General features: G+C 40.1%; 1 protein-coding gene across 4 annotated transcripts in view; it reads left to right on the top strand.

Moving 5' to 3' along the window:
• SETX (senataxin) overlaps positions 1-12,908 on the top strand; it is an 84,293-nt gene that overhangs the window by 57,465 nt on the left and 13,920 nt on the right. For 3 of the 4 annotated variants that reach the window (XM_057547871.1, XM_057547868.1, XM_057547870.1), the window contains 6 exons: positions 4,385-4,486; positions 4,685-4,800; positions 5,967-6,038; positions 7,738-7,887; positions 9,192-9,299; positions 12,392-12,579. In XM_057547871.1, coding sequence (XP_057403854.1) covers positions 4,385-4,486; positions 4,685-4,800; positions 5,967-6,038; positions 7,738-7,887; positions 9,192-9,299; positions 12,392-12,579 — 736 coding nt within the window. The remainder of the gene's footprint in view (positions 1-4,384; positions 4,487-4,684; positions 4,801-5,966; positions 6,039-7,737; positions 7,888-9,191; positions 9,300-12,391; positions 12,580-12,908) is intronic. The other variant, XM_057547869.1, reaches the window with a different exon arrangement.

Genomic DNA, 12,908 nt, shown 5'->3' with positions numbered 1-12,908 from the left:
TAAAGAAAAAGGACCAAAAGCCAGAGAACCTTGGATGGTTCAGTATAGCTAGAATATAATGAGCTCCACCAAGGCAAGGGCTTTTAAAAATGTGTTCACTGTAGTAACCCCAGTGCCTGGAACAGTGCCTGGCACTCAGTTGGGACTTAGTAGATGTTTAGTGACGCAAAAGTTGGAGCAGTCATCACTTATGGTTACCGAGTGCTCACTATGTGTCAGTACTCTCAGAGTAATCCTCTGAGCCACGCAATAAATAACCTATCTACATTTTATAGGCGGAGAAGCTGAAGAGTTGAGATGTAAAGTATACCACAGGGATAAATCTTTTCAGTACAGTTGACAGACTGAAGAGCATTGCCACCGAGGATTCGGGATGCTTGAGCGAATGTGTAAAGTCATTTCTGTGCACTTAACCTTATTAACACCTACTCTCACACCAGCCATCCTGAGTGGCGTGGTTATGGCTCTGGGTCGGGCTGCTCTTCTAAGCACATGTATCTTGTCTTCCCTAACCAAATTTTATTTTCCTTGAGGTTACCTGGCAGTGACTTAAATCAGTTAAGATTAAATTGGGCTGCAAATAATAGACACTCCAAATACAGTGGCTTAACTATGATAGAAGTTTATTTCCTTCTTACTCAGAAGCCCAGAGATGGGCAGTTGAGGGATGATAGTGGCGTGATGACTCTGCTTCCGAGTCTTCAGAGACTTAGGGTCTTTCTACCTTGTTGCTCCACTGCGTGTGACCCCCCACTCCTTAGTGCACCTCATGGTCAGAAATGGCTGCTCCAGCACCAGTAGTCACATCTAGCAAGTGCAAGGAAAAGGGGACAGATGTACTAGCCGTGCTTTAAGGAAAGTTCTGAGACGCTGCCAGTAGCACCTCTGCTTATTTCCTTTTGGCCGGAACTTAGTCCCGTAGCCACACCAGCTGCAAGAGCAGCTGGGATGTGTCGTCTTTATTCGGAGGGATCACACACGTTTTTCCTTTTATTGCATATGTATTAGCTACATGTAGAATTCATTTGCTTTTAAAACTTAAAATGCATTTGTCAACTGCAACTTTTCTACTCACCATTATGTTTGTGAGAACTATGACTTTATGTATCGCTGTATGTGGATACGGTCTTTCATGTTAACTGCTATAGGGTATTTCATCATATGAGTGCACAGTTTATTCGTTATCCATTGATAGAAATGTAAGTTCTTTCCCATTTTTTTTTTTGTTATTTCAAACTTTATTCCTATACTTGTGCCTGTTTCTCCAGTGCAGGATGAGAACGTTTACTGCAGTGACTGAGTTGTATCGTGTTGTACTGTACAGCAGCTGAAGGGAGCGCACTGGAGTACTGTGTCCTTACTCACGTCTCCTGAGTATTCGTACAGCCTGCTAGGGCAGTGCTTTCACACTGTGGCTTGTGAGCAGTTAGTGGATTGTGAAATCAGTTTAGGGAGATCAGAACCAGCATACTTAAACAAGATAAGATAGAACAGAAGAGAACAGAAAAGATTAGAGTGTAGGTAGTGAGGGGTAAGTATTGTTTTGTGAAACTTGTTTTATTGGTGAGGTATGAGTGTACTGGCTTTCAATGTGAAGTGTACCTCATACTATAGATCACGGTCAAAAGAGTTTATAAAAACACTGGTCTAGTGTATATATACCTAGAAATGAAAATGCTGGGTTGAAGGATTTGTGCAGCTTCTAGATAGTGCCCGGTTCTGCTCCAAAGTGTTTGTATCAAATTATACAACTGAGAACAGTTCCCGCGCGGTTTTCACTTTCCTTTCCCTGAGGGGAGGGTAATAAGCACTTTTTCAGGTGTGGGTTGACAACACGAGAAGGCTGGGACGAAGGTGGCACAAGTGTCGTGTCTAGGTTGGATTTTTAATTTTTTTTGTTAGAGAGAAAATGACATCTCTTGTCAGTAAAGACAGCTTTTTTCTTCTTTTTCAGTACTTTAATTTTTGCTTCTTTTCACTATGTCCAGTGGTCCTGGGTGTCCTTTAAGGAAATACCTTGGACATCTCACCATTAAGTGTGATGTTTGTTTCTGGGGTTTGGTATATACCCTTTATCAGGTTAAAAAAGTCCCCTTCTAATTAGAGTTCTTTTAATGAATGGGTGTTGAATTTTATTGCATGCAGTTTTTTTTCATTCATCTCCCCCCCCGACCCCCCCGCCCCCGCATGGCAGTGGAAGCACAGAGTCCTAACCAGGGAATTCCCGCTTTTCTTTTCTTTCTTTCTTTCTTTCTTTTTTTTCTCTTTGACGTACCCCGAGGCTTAAGGGATCTTAGTTCCCCGACCAGGGTTTGAACCCAGGCCCATGGCAGTGAAAGTGCCGAGTCCTAACCACTGGACTGCCAGGGAATTCCCTACAGTGCTTTTCTAATGTGAAAATATCTTTGATTCCTAGAATAAGGTCAACTTGGTTGTGTACTATTATTTTTTAACACATTGCTGGATTGCTATTGATTTTTTTAAATGAGGCCAGCCTGTAATTTTTCTTTGTCATATCTTTGGTTTTAGTATTGAAGTTATACAGACTTTAAAAATGAAGTTATTCAGACATTTATTTGGAATGTTTCGTATAAGACAGAATTACCTGTTACTTGAAGGTTAATTTGTTTTTAGTGTTGTTTTTTGGGGGGACTTCTTGTTTGTTTGTTTTTTTGTCTATTATTTGACAGATGGATAAGTTTCTGTCTGCTGAATGTCTTTAATTGTTGGTTTATTCAAGTTTTCTACATTTGAGTGAGTTTTGCTAATTCATATTATTCAAGAAAAATTTCCACTTCACCTTAGGTTTTCAGATATATTGGTATAACATTGTTCACTATATTCTCATTTTTAAAATCTCAACTGTATTTTGGTTGGGTCACCTTTGTCATTCTCTGTATTATGTATTTAGACTCTAAGTCCACATGTGGCGTGGGCCTATGGTTGGAAAGTCCTAGAAGAGAGTTTATTTTTTTCCCAGCTAAGCCCAGGCCAAGATAGATTCATGTCTTTTTCATCCCTCCACTCCTTCCATGCCCTCTTGCTTTCTAGTGGGCTTTAAAATCCAAGCCCCCATTATAAAATTTCTGTATGTTGATTGGAATGGTAGTTTTGCTGATGTAGATATTTGTCAAACTCTATAGAACTAAGGATTTTTAAATCTCTGCGTTTTATTGTATGTAAATTAAAAAACAAACACCTAAGCACCTAGAGAGTGACCAGCCCTCACCCTGTTCCTTCCAGGGAAGCCGCAGCAGCTCAGGGGCTTTCACCTCTGGTTTTACCTTTCTCTTTGTTTTTGGCCCCTAGGAATTTCTCTTACATCCTTCTGAGCTCACCCTGCAATTTGAAGGATGTCTGTTTTAATTTCTGGAGCATTTTTAGGTGCTTATAGTGGGTATAATCTCATCCACCTTTCTGGTAGAAACACAAGTTAGCAGTTTTGAAACCTTCAAGTAAATGTTGGTTAGAGAAGATGGCTTCAAACTTTAGAAGAATGAGCTGAACTAGGAACAAAAATATGTGTAGACAGCTGTATAATGAGTTCATTTATTCATTCAACATATGTTTATTGTACTTATGTGCCAGCTGCTGTTCTAGGCAGTGACCAAAACAAAACCTGGTTCTTATGGGACTTGGATTCAGTGGAAGGAGATAGCAAACAAGTATGTGATGTGTCTGATTGGGATAAGTGCTAATAAACGCTGCATGGTTGCTATAGTTTAGTTCAGTGAAGCAGTGGGAGATTTTTAGATTAAATAATATCTGAAATGTGCTAACCTAAAATTAAAATGTGGTTAATCAACCAGTTAAATATTGCTGACAGTTTTTGGAATTACCATATTCCAGAATTTCCAGCATCTTGTGTCCCTTAGATCCTGGAGTGGCATTGTGATGTGGAGCAGAGTTTCAAAACCTTGGTTCTCAGTATTCTGCAGAAAAGCATTTGATGGTCGCGTAAGATTCTGTTTGGGGAATTCAGACATGTATTAATAGATAAAAGTCTTCATCTTCGAAATATCCTATGGTCAAGAAATTTGTTTTATTTTCACTCGCCATTTCCCAAATACATTTTACCATGGAGTGATGTATCGAACATAGTTTGAGAAGCATTAGTGTAATAGAATCTCAACTCTGCAGTGTACTGTTATGCAACCTCAGTAGCTTTTATTAGGTGGAAATAAGTCCTTGCCTTATAGGATACTTATGAAGCATATCTAAAAGAATGTGTGTGGAACCTCTAGCGCAGTTCCAGGTATTTGGTTGATTAACAGTTCATGTTAGCTCCTTTCTCTGATTGTTAATATATTTGCTTAGAAATAGTTATTATGTACAGAGATTGACAGTGTTCTTATTAATCTCTAAGTGTGACTTTTATCGACAGGAAACTGTGGAGATATAAATTTAGTACGTCTAGGTCCAGAAAAGTCTATTAATACTGAGGTCCTAAAATTCAGTTTGGACAGCCAAGTTAACCACAGAATGAGTAAGTACTGAATAAAGGTATATATTAATTGATTTCTGTTTCTTTTTGTATGGTAGAAAATGGCAGCATTAAAGGTAATTTGGAGACCCTAGAAGTAGTCTAGTTTTGAAAGCTAGTTTTTCTTCTCATTGTGTATGCATATGTGTGTATTTGTTAGAATTAGCAGTTTTATATCTTTTTTTTTTTTCTTTTTTAAAGAAAAAGACTTACCTTCTCATATTCAGGAGATGCATAGAAGAAAGGAATTTCTGGATCATCAACTAGATGAACTTTCCCGCCAGCGTGCTTTATGCCGAGGTGGAAGGGAACTACAGGTATCTAAACATTTCTTGATCAGTGTTTTTTAATAGCTCGTAGATAAACTAGTTGATGAGTATTTGATGCCATTCTTTCATTGTGGAATAGCATAATTTGTGTATAAAAATGTACACAGAAATGGTATGCCTTACATTAGGGGTTAAACTTTTTTTAAAAGAACAAAATAGTAAATATTTCAGTCTTTGCAGGCCATGTGGAATCTGTTTTAGCCACTGAACGCCACTGTTAATAGCATGAAGGCAGAGTAGATAACACATAAATGATGCCCCAAGGGTTGGCCTGCTTAAGCAGAAAGAGCATACCTGCAATACCCTGAACAGAACTGAATCATACACAGTATTAAGAACTTATTGGACTTCCCTGGTGGTCCAGTGGTTAAGAATCTGCACTTACACTGAAGGGGGCTCAGGTTCGATCCCTGCTCAGGGAACTAGGGATCCCTCATGCCGCACAGTGTGGCCACCAAAAAAAGAATTTATCAAATTAACACCTACTAATTGAAACATGGGGTGCTGGTTGTTGGGTTGCTGGATAATGAGCTGATGTTTAAAAACAGACCACAAGAGAAATCGAGATAGAGAAGTTTATTTTCACAGGTCTTGAAAAAGGTATAAGGCATGCCTTGAGGGGCATGGCAGGCAGGTCAAGGGAGAGTGCAGACAGAGAGAGGCAGGCCCTGGCGCACATGTCGTTATCAGAGTCCATGGGTGGTTCCCAGGCTAGGGCTGGATTGGCCAATTGTAACCGAAAGAGCAGGGTTTTGGTAAGTTGCTTGGAGGGCCTTATCTAAAGGGCATATAAGGGGAAGGCACTGGATAGCAGGGGAGACTGTTGATCACAAGAGCTTATGTTGGCTGGTGGGCTGGTGACTCCACGGGCTGCTGTCTAGGGCGTGTGTGTGTGTGAAGGGGCCTAGTGTTAGTCTGGGGTCTCTGCAGGCTGCTTGGCCAAACAAAATGGATGCCAGGGCAGCAGTACCATGGAGTAGCTTAGCTAAACTCTGACACACAGCAATACAGGAATACTGGTATAGAGAAAACACACTGGGTGAATCAGTTTTTCATTGGTAAAGTACTGGCTCACCCTTTTGAAGTGTGAGGCAGTCCATTGGAAAGCATTTTAAAATGCTTAATTTTAATGATGGCATTCTGATTTTTTCCAGAGGCAAAAATTAGATGAAAAAATTGCCAAAGTTTCAAAAGAAAGGCAGGAGCTTGCTTCTAAAATTAAAGAGGTAAGTAGTTCACCTGTAGCATTTTCCTGGTATTACTTTTTCTTTTTTTAAATTATGAAATAGTTCAGACAACCTATGGTCTTTTCTCAATTACATTTAAAAATTTGGGGGAATTCCCTGGCTGTCCAGTGGTTAGGACTCTGTGCTTCCATTGCAGGGGGTGTGGGTGTGATCCCTGGTCAGGGAACTAGATCCCGTGTGCTGCAGCTAAGAGCCCGCATGCCACAACTAAAAGATCCCTCATGCTGCAACTAAAGATCCCACACGCTGCAGGGAAGACCCCACATGCCACAACTAAGACCCAGCGCAGCCAAATAAATAAATAAATAAATAAATATTTGAAAATACAGGGAAAAAAATTACATGTCTGAATTCAGGTAGAGTGACAGTGGCTGGGATGTGGCCCAAGAAATACAAGCACCTTTTTTCTCAGTTTTTGGCTGAAAGCATATACTCTTTTTACTTGTTTTTGATCACAAAAATCCTTCTATAACATGTATAACTTTTCCCAGTATTCTTTGGATATAAAAATATCAACTGACATTTAGATTGGTCAAAGCTAGGATGAGCCAGGTGTGTACCCCGTCACCAGAATGCAGCCCTTAATGAAATGAATTGGGGGTCAGGGAAAGAGAGGGTAATACTCAACCGGTAATGGTATTTGTATTTTTGAGCTGAGGTTTTTCTCTTCAATGTATTATTGACCTTCTCTGTGTGGCTAAATAAATATAATTGAACTTAATGCATATTTCCACTAGCAGTTTGTTTATTTAAATTAAAAATTATGTGGAAAGCTTTTTATTAAAACTTTAAGCTGAGCCCAAAATTAATCTTCCCACGTTTAAGGATGAAGTCCACGTTTACCGGTATTACGGTTTTTGCCACTGATCACGTTGTTCTGTGGGCCATTAAATTAATTGTACTTGGCAGTTTTACTCATTAGGTGGCTGAGAGGAGAGGTATGTGACAGTTAACATGTGAGCACCAGAAGGCCACAGTTGCCACCCTCTTCTCACATACATGCCTTGGCATCCATGGTTGAATCTATCATATGTTCAGGGATGATTCACGACAGCTTTTTCAGGAGGGGAAATAGGCTAACTGAATCTCTGATGAGAGTACTGGTTTATTAATTCGAACACTGAATGAAATGCATTGTGAGGTGTCATTCATACTGTCAGTCTCCATCACAGTTTATTGCATTATAGTCTGGACCAAGGTTGTTGGATTCTACTGTGGAAGTAGAATGCTTGTCAGTTTCACAGGCGTTTTTGTTGGTACTAGCCCTTATAAAAGAGAGAACAATATTATGTACTTAAAAACTAACAGAAAGGGTATGTTCAGGCTTAGTTCTGATCCTGGTTTTACTCAGATAATTCCTTCACCACTCAGTAGAATTACTTAAATCTTTGCTTATTCTGATACCTTACCTCATACATCAGGCTGTAAGAATTGTAATCCACTTTGACCAAATTAAACCCTGAATAAATTTTTCTTAATGTGCTTATTAAATCATGTTCTGATGTTAGACTCCACTGCAAAGTGTTCTTTCTGGTGGCTTCTGATTATCTTGAATGTTTTTGCTGTTTTCTAGGTTTGAGGTTCCTACCTAACATTTACTAGACATTATTCTGCCACATAATAAGTGTAGTTAGGAATTTATATACCACTGAATGTTGATTAACTTTTATTCTCTTAGGTTCAAGGACGCCCACAAAAGACACAGAACATCATCATCTTAGAGTCCCACATCATCTGCTGCACACTGAGCACGAGTGGTGGTTTGCTGCTCGAGGCTGCTTTCCGTGGGCAAGGGGGTGTCCCCTTTAGTTGCGTCATTGTTGATGAGGTCAGTAAGCAGTCGGCCATACAGCTTTGCCTGAGGAGTAAGGAGTAAGTCTTAGATGAAGAGTGGCTGCCGAGATGTTGACAAAGTGGTCTTTTTGCATCTGATTTTGACCTGCCATTACATGTGTATTCTCTTATGTTGAAATATGCTGCTAATGACCCACCACGATGAAAATTGCTTTTTCAGTATTGGGACTGTAGTCTTAGGGATTCCTGATTGTTCTTCATAAAATCCCTCCCAAGGATTATTCTAGCTCCTGCTTGGGGTATCTCTGCTTACCTTTTGAAGCATTTTTAATATAACTCTGGACTGCTCTGAGCCACCATATTTTCAGCTAACATCTTTATTCCTACTTCATTCATTGAGCAAACGTTTATTGGGTACCTACTGTTTGCCAGAATGTAGAGCCAGAAGACAAAAGAGATGGAAAATGAGGTACTGAGAACCCATCCAGGAGATCCAAGATCCAGTATTCACCAAAACGAAGGAATAGAAAAGATGGAAGTGATGAAATAATTGAAGGAAATGCCATTGAATTGAAAAGAAGCTTGAGTCTTGCAACTGAGGCGGCCTACTGAGGAACAACGAAGAGAGTGGGATGGGGGTGAGACGCACAGACACGCAGTCCCCTCAGGCATGTGCCCAGCAGGGACAAAGAAGACAAAGCGGGTGGGGGCTTCCCTGGTGGCACAGTGGTTGAGAGTCTGCCTGCCAATGCAGGGGACACGGGTTCGAGCCCTGGTCTGGGAAGATCCCACATGCCGCGGAGCAACTACGCCCGTGAGCCACAACTACTGAGCCTGTGCGTCTGGAGCCTGTGCTCCGCCACAAGAGAGGCCGCGACAGTGAGAGGCCCGCGCACCGCGATGAAGAGTGGCCCCCACTTGCCGCAACTAGAGGAAGCCCTCGCATAGAAAACAAAGACCCAACACAGCCAAAAATAAATAAATAAAATAAAATAAAATAAAAAAATAAATTAAAAGTTAAAAAAAAAAAAAAAAGACGACAAACCAGGGACATGACATGGCCCTTCTAGCTTATGGCTGCTTCCCAAGTGGTAGTGGCACCTGAGTGGCGGCCGACTTCAAAACGTGTGTGGGGGTTTTTTTTTCCCCCCTCGGCGTTTAGAATGTTTTTGTTGTTTTGTTTTCTAACCAAAGAAAGTTCTTATTTTTGATCTTTGGTGCAGAAAGAGAAAGTGTATGTTTCTGAATGGTTACGACTCTTATGAATTGGATAGACTGTATATGGATAAATAAATAATAGAATTCTGATTATGTCCCATTCTGTCCTCTCGTACCAAGGCCGGGCAGTCTTGTGAAGTTGAAACTCTTACTCCGCTCATCCATCGCTGCAGCAAGCTCATCCTCGTAGGGGACCCTAAGCAGCTCCCTCCCACGGTCATCTCTGTGGTACGTGTCTTCACATTCGTGTTGCTTTAAAGTGGAAGGGGCTTGTTTGGGTTTTTCTGCTTTGGGGGGTGGGGCGGTCTTTCTTGGATCATCATCTCTTACTTGCTGGGAAAAACAGGGAACGGCTGAGAAAAGAGAACCACTGTTACGAGCCTTCATAGTAAAAGTCTCCGGAAATGTTCCTTTGTTCATAATGTGCTTACGCGTGTGTGACAGGAGCAGTGTGAGTGTCACAGACCAGAAGTTTAGGAGGAGGACGTCCCATGTGCAGTGGGCTGTTCCTTTGGGAAAGGCAGTGTGCAGCTGTTCTAAGGGCTGTATCTGATTTATTTTAGTAACATAAACACCAAAACAGTAATAAAAGAAAAACTTTAAAAGCAAGGAAAAGAATCCAACCTCCTGGTTTATATTTAAATATGTGCAAACTTGAGGAAAACAGTATAAAGAGAAATTATTCTTACAGTAACGTTTTCAATTTTAGGATTCTGTATCCTATAGCACAGGAAAATGCCGGCATCCCTCACATCCTCTGAAAGGGAAGGTGGTGAAAGGAAAGAGATTGTGGGCTGTGCTTGTGGGAAGATGAGCGCCAAAGTTGTGGTCCCCTTCACTTTGTTTCTTAAATCTCACTAAAGATGGCTCCTAGAAATGCACAGCAGAATCAGGATTCAGATGTTTTGGGTAATCTTCATATAGGTCTAGATGACGGTTTTGAAATTTAATGAAATTTGAGCATTTTACTGATACACAGATTATTTGTACAAATGTAGAGTAGTGGCTGCATAAACAGTCCCAGAGAACAGACCATTTTCACAGCATTTCTGTTACGTTATGGAAAGAAAGCAAGTTGTTTTTGTTATTATTGTTTTTTGACTTTGGAATCATCAGAATGATAGTGCAGTTCTTCGACGTCTGAACACTCGTGCGTGACTGTTGAAGGGAATAGCCTAGGAGCACCCACGTCCCTGAGTGAAAACCTTGTCCGTAGGGAAGAGCTGCTGCAGGGGACTCTGCTTGTGGAGAACCAGGAGGAGCCAACTCTGTCCTGCATTCTGTGGATAATACAGTGTTTCCAAAACTTACTGATTGAACTTCCTGAAGGGCCTTAGCATGTAGCTAGTGAAAAGGGGTTGTTGACAGGCCTCAGTTTTACTGTCTACTTTGGTGATGGATTAAAAACAGCAGAAATGAGAAAAATCCATTTGGGCTTTTCTTACTGTTGCAAAAATAATAGAGGCTTATTGAGAAAATTTCAGAAAATAATTACAAAGTTAATTTTCTCAACATGCCTTTCTAACCCTAGGGATAATTACTATGAACAATTGAGTGAGTATTTGAACAGTTTGTGGGCATGTGTGTGTTGACTTTTTTTTCAGTCTGTGTTCATTGAGTGCCAGGCTAATTCAGGCACTGTTTTGTTTTTTGTTTTTTTTTTTTAATAGGGTTTGTTTGTTTATTTATTTATTTATTTATTTATTTATTGGCTGTATTGGGTCTTCGTTTCTGTGCGAGGGCTTTCTCTAGTTGCGGCAAGTGGGGGCCACTCTTCATCGCGGTGCGCGGGCCTCTCACTATCGCGGCCTCTCCTGTTGCGGAGCACAGGCTCCAGACGCGCAGGCTCAGTAGTTGTGGCTCACGGGCGTAGTTGCTCCGCGGCATGTGGGATCTTCCCAGACCAGGGCTCGAACCCGTGTCCCCTGCATTGGCAGGCAGATTCTCAACCACTGCACCACCAGGGAAGCCCAACAGGCACTGTTTTTAAGTTCTGGCATCAAGACAGTGATGAAAACAGACAAAAATCCCTGCCCTCATGAAGCTGGCATTCTAGTGGGTAACAGACAGTAAATAAGTTACTAAATTCAGAATGTCAGATGGTTATAGGGAATGTATAAATTTGTGTATATGTATGTAGGTTTTGACCTTGTTTAAAGGTGGCAGAATCAGTCTGTACCACATTACCTTTTTTCCAGTCAGTAAATAGATCAGGAATATATGTTCATGTCAAAACATAAAAATCTCCATCACTTTGTAGGATGGACTCAGTTTTTTTTCTGGAAGTAGATGTGTTACCTCATATAAACCATTTTCTTTTTCCCCAGAGTGAAGTAAATGAGGTTTTAGCTAACTTGAATAGATAAACTTTGGGGGGTATAGATGAAATTGCCAAATGTCTACTAAAAATATTCCCTTTAATTATACAAACCTATTTAACATCACATATATAAATAATCACATATATAAATAATATAAATAAGAAGTAATGCCTATTTTCTCCACTCTGATAGTTTGTGAAACAGGTTTATTAAAACTTTGCACATACATCTTCAATGCTCATATTGTCAACATCACTCATAAAGATTGCATCATCTTAGTGGGTTTTCCAGAGCACATTTTTTGCTTCTGGATTATTTAAGATATAATACTTTTTGAATCTTGATATGATGCTACCATTGAAAAGTATATCCCAAGGCACGACCGTGATAACATTAAGACAGTTTTCTTCATTTGTCAATTAAGTCACTGTGTTTCAGATCACAGGTTTGTAACCCTTTCTTGGATTTATGAAATCAACTTAGTTGCCTGTCTCCTCCACTAGAATGTAAGTCCTGTGACACTTGATCTTATCCACTGTAGACTCTCAGCACCCCAAGTTTTAGCTGCTCGGTATATGATGGATGCATGAAGAAATTGGTCTTTCAGAGGCTTATTTACAATGACATTCATTATTTTTAGTTGTGAGAGCATAGCCCAGAAATAATTGTTAAAATCTGTTACAGTTCTTTGCTGCTTTTATCATCAATTCTTTCAGGTGACCCCTGTTGGCACCAAAATAGTGACAGTTGTGGTCATTCACAAGATCACATCTCGTTCATAAGCAGTATGTGGGTTTTCTAAATAAGGAGAAAATACCTTAACTTTTGTAGTCAAGCTGCATGGTTTTTCTAGGGCTGGAGTCGGAAACATTTTCTTTATCTGAATCTTTGGTTGTTGGTAATACCTTGTACATTTTAGAGCTCAGTGATTGTTTTTTTAATAGTGGGAAAAGTACAAATGAATTCTTGGAGATTATTGCTTTGTTTTCCTCCTTTCAGAAGGCCCAGGATTATGGCTATGACCAGTCGATGATGGCCCGCTTCTACAAACTTCTGGAAGAGAACGTGGAGCACAACGTGATTGGCAGGCTGCCTGTCTTACAGCTCACCATTCAGTACAGGATGCACCCAGACATATGTCTCTTCCCTTCTAATTACGTTTATAACAGGAGCTTGAAAACAAATAGGTGAGTTCTGTTCATTGCATGTTCACCTGTTTTATTTGTAGGTTTGGCTGCTTAGGAAGAATAGCTCTTTTGTTGTGCTTTTAGGTCTTGTTATTAAAAGCATAAAGGTTTAATAATTTTAATTATAAAAGTCCTATTGATTGTAGCAAATGCAGATAAATGAAAAGAAAGGGGAAAACCGAACCCCTATTTATACTACCCAGAGGTAATCACTGGTAACATTTTGTTATATCTACTTCCAGTCCTTGTACTATGCACATCATTTTTTTACTTTTTCTCTTTTTGGGGGAAAAAAAAAAGCACACCATGCTCTACATAGTATTCTGTAG

Source organism: Balaenoptera acutorostrata, chromosome 6 (genome assembly GCF_949987535.1).
Source record: "Balaenoptera acutorostrata chromosome 6, mBalAcu1.1, whole genome shotgun sequence".
Classification (NCBI taxonomy): Eukaryota; Metazoa; Chordata; class Mammalia; order Artiodactyla; family Balaenopteridae; genus Balaenoptera; species Balaenoptera acutorostrata.
Note: the sequence above shows the minus strand (reverse complement) of the source record. Positions and strands in the feature narration are given on the sequence as shown.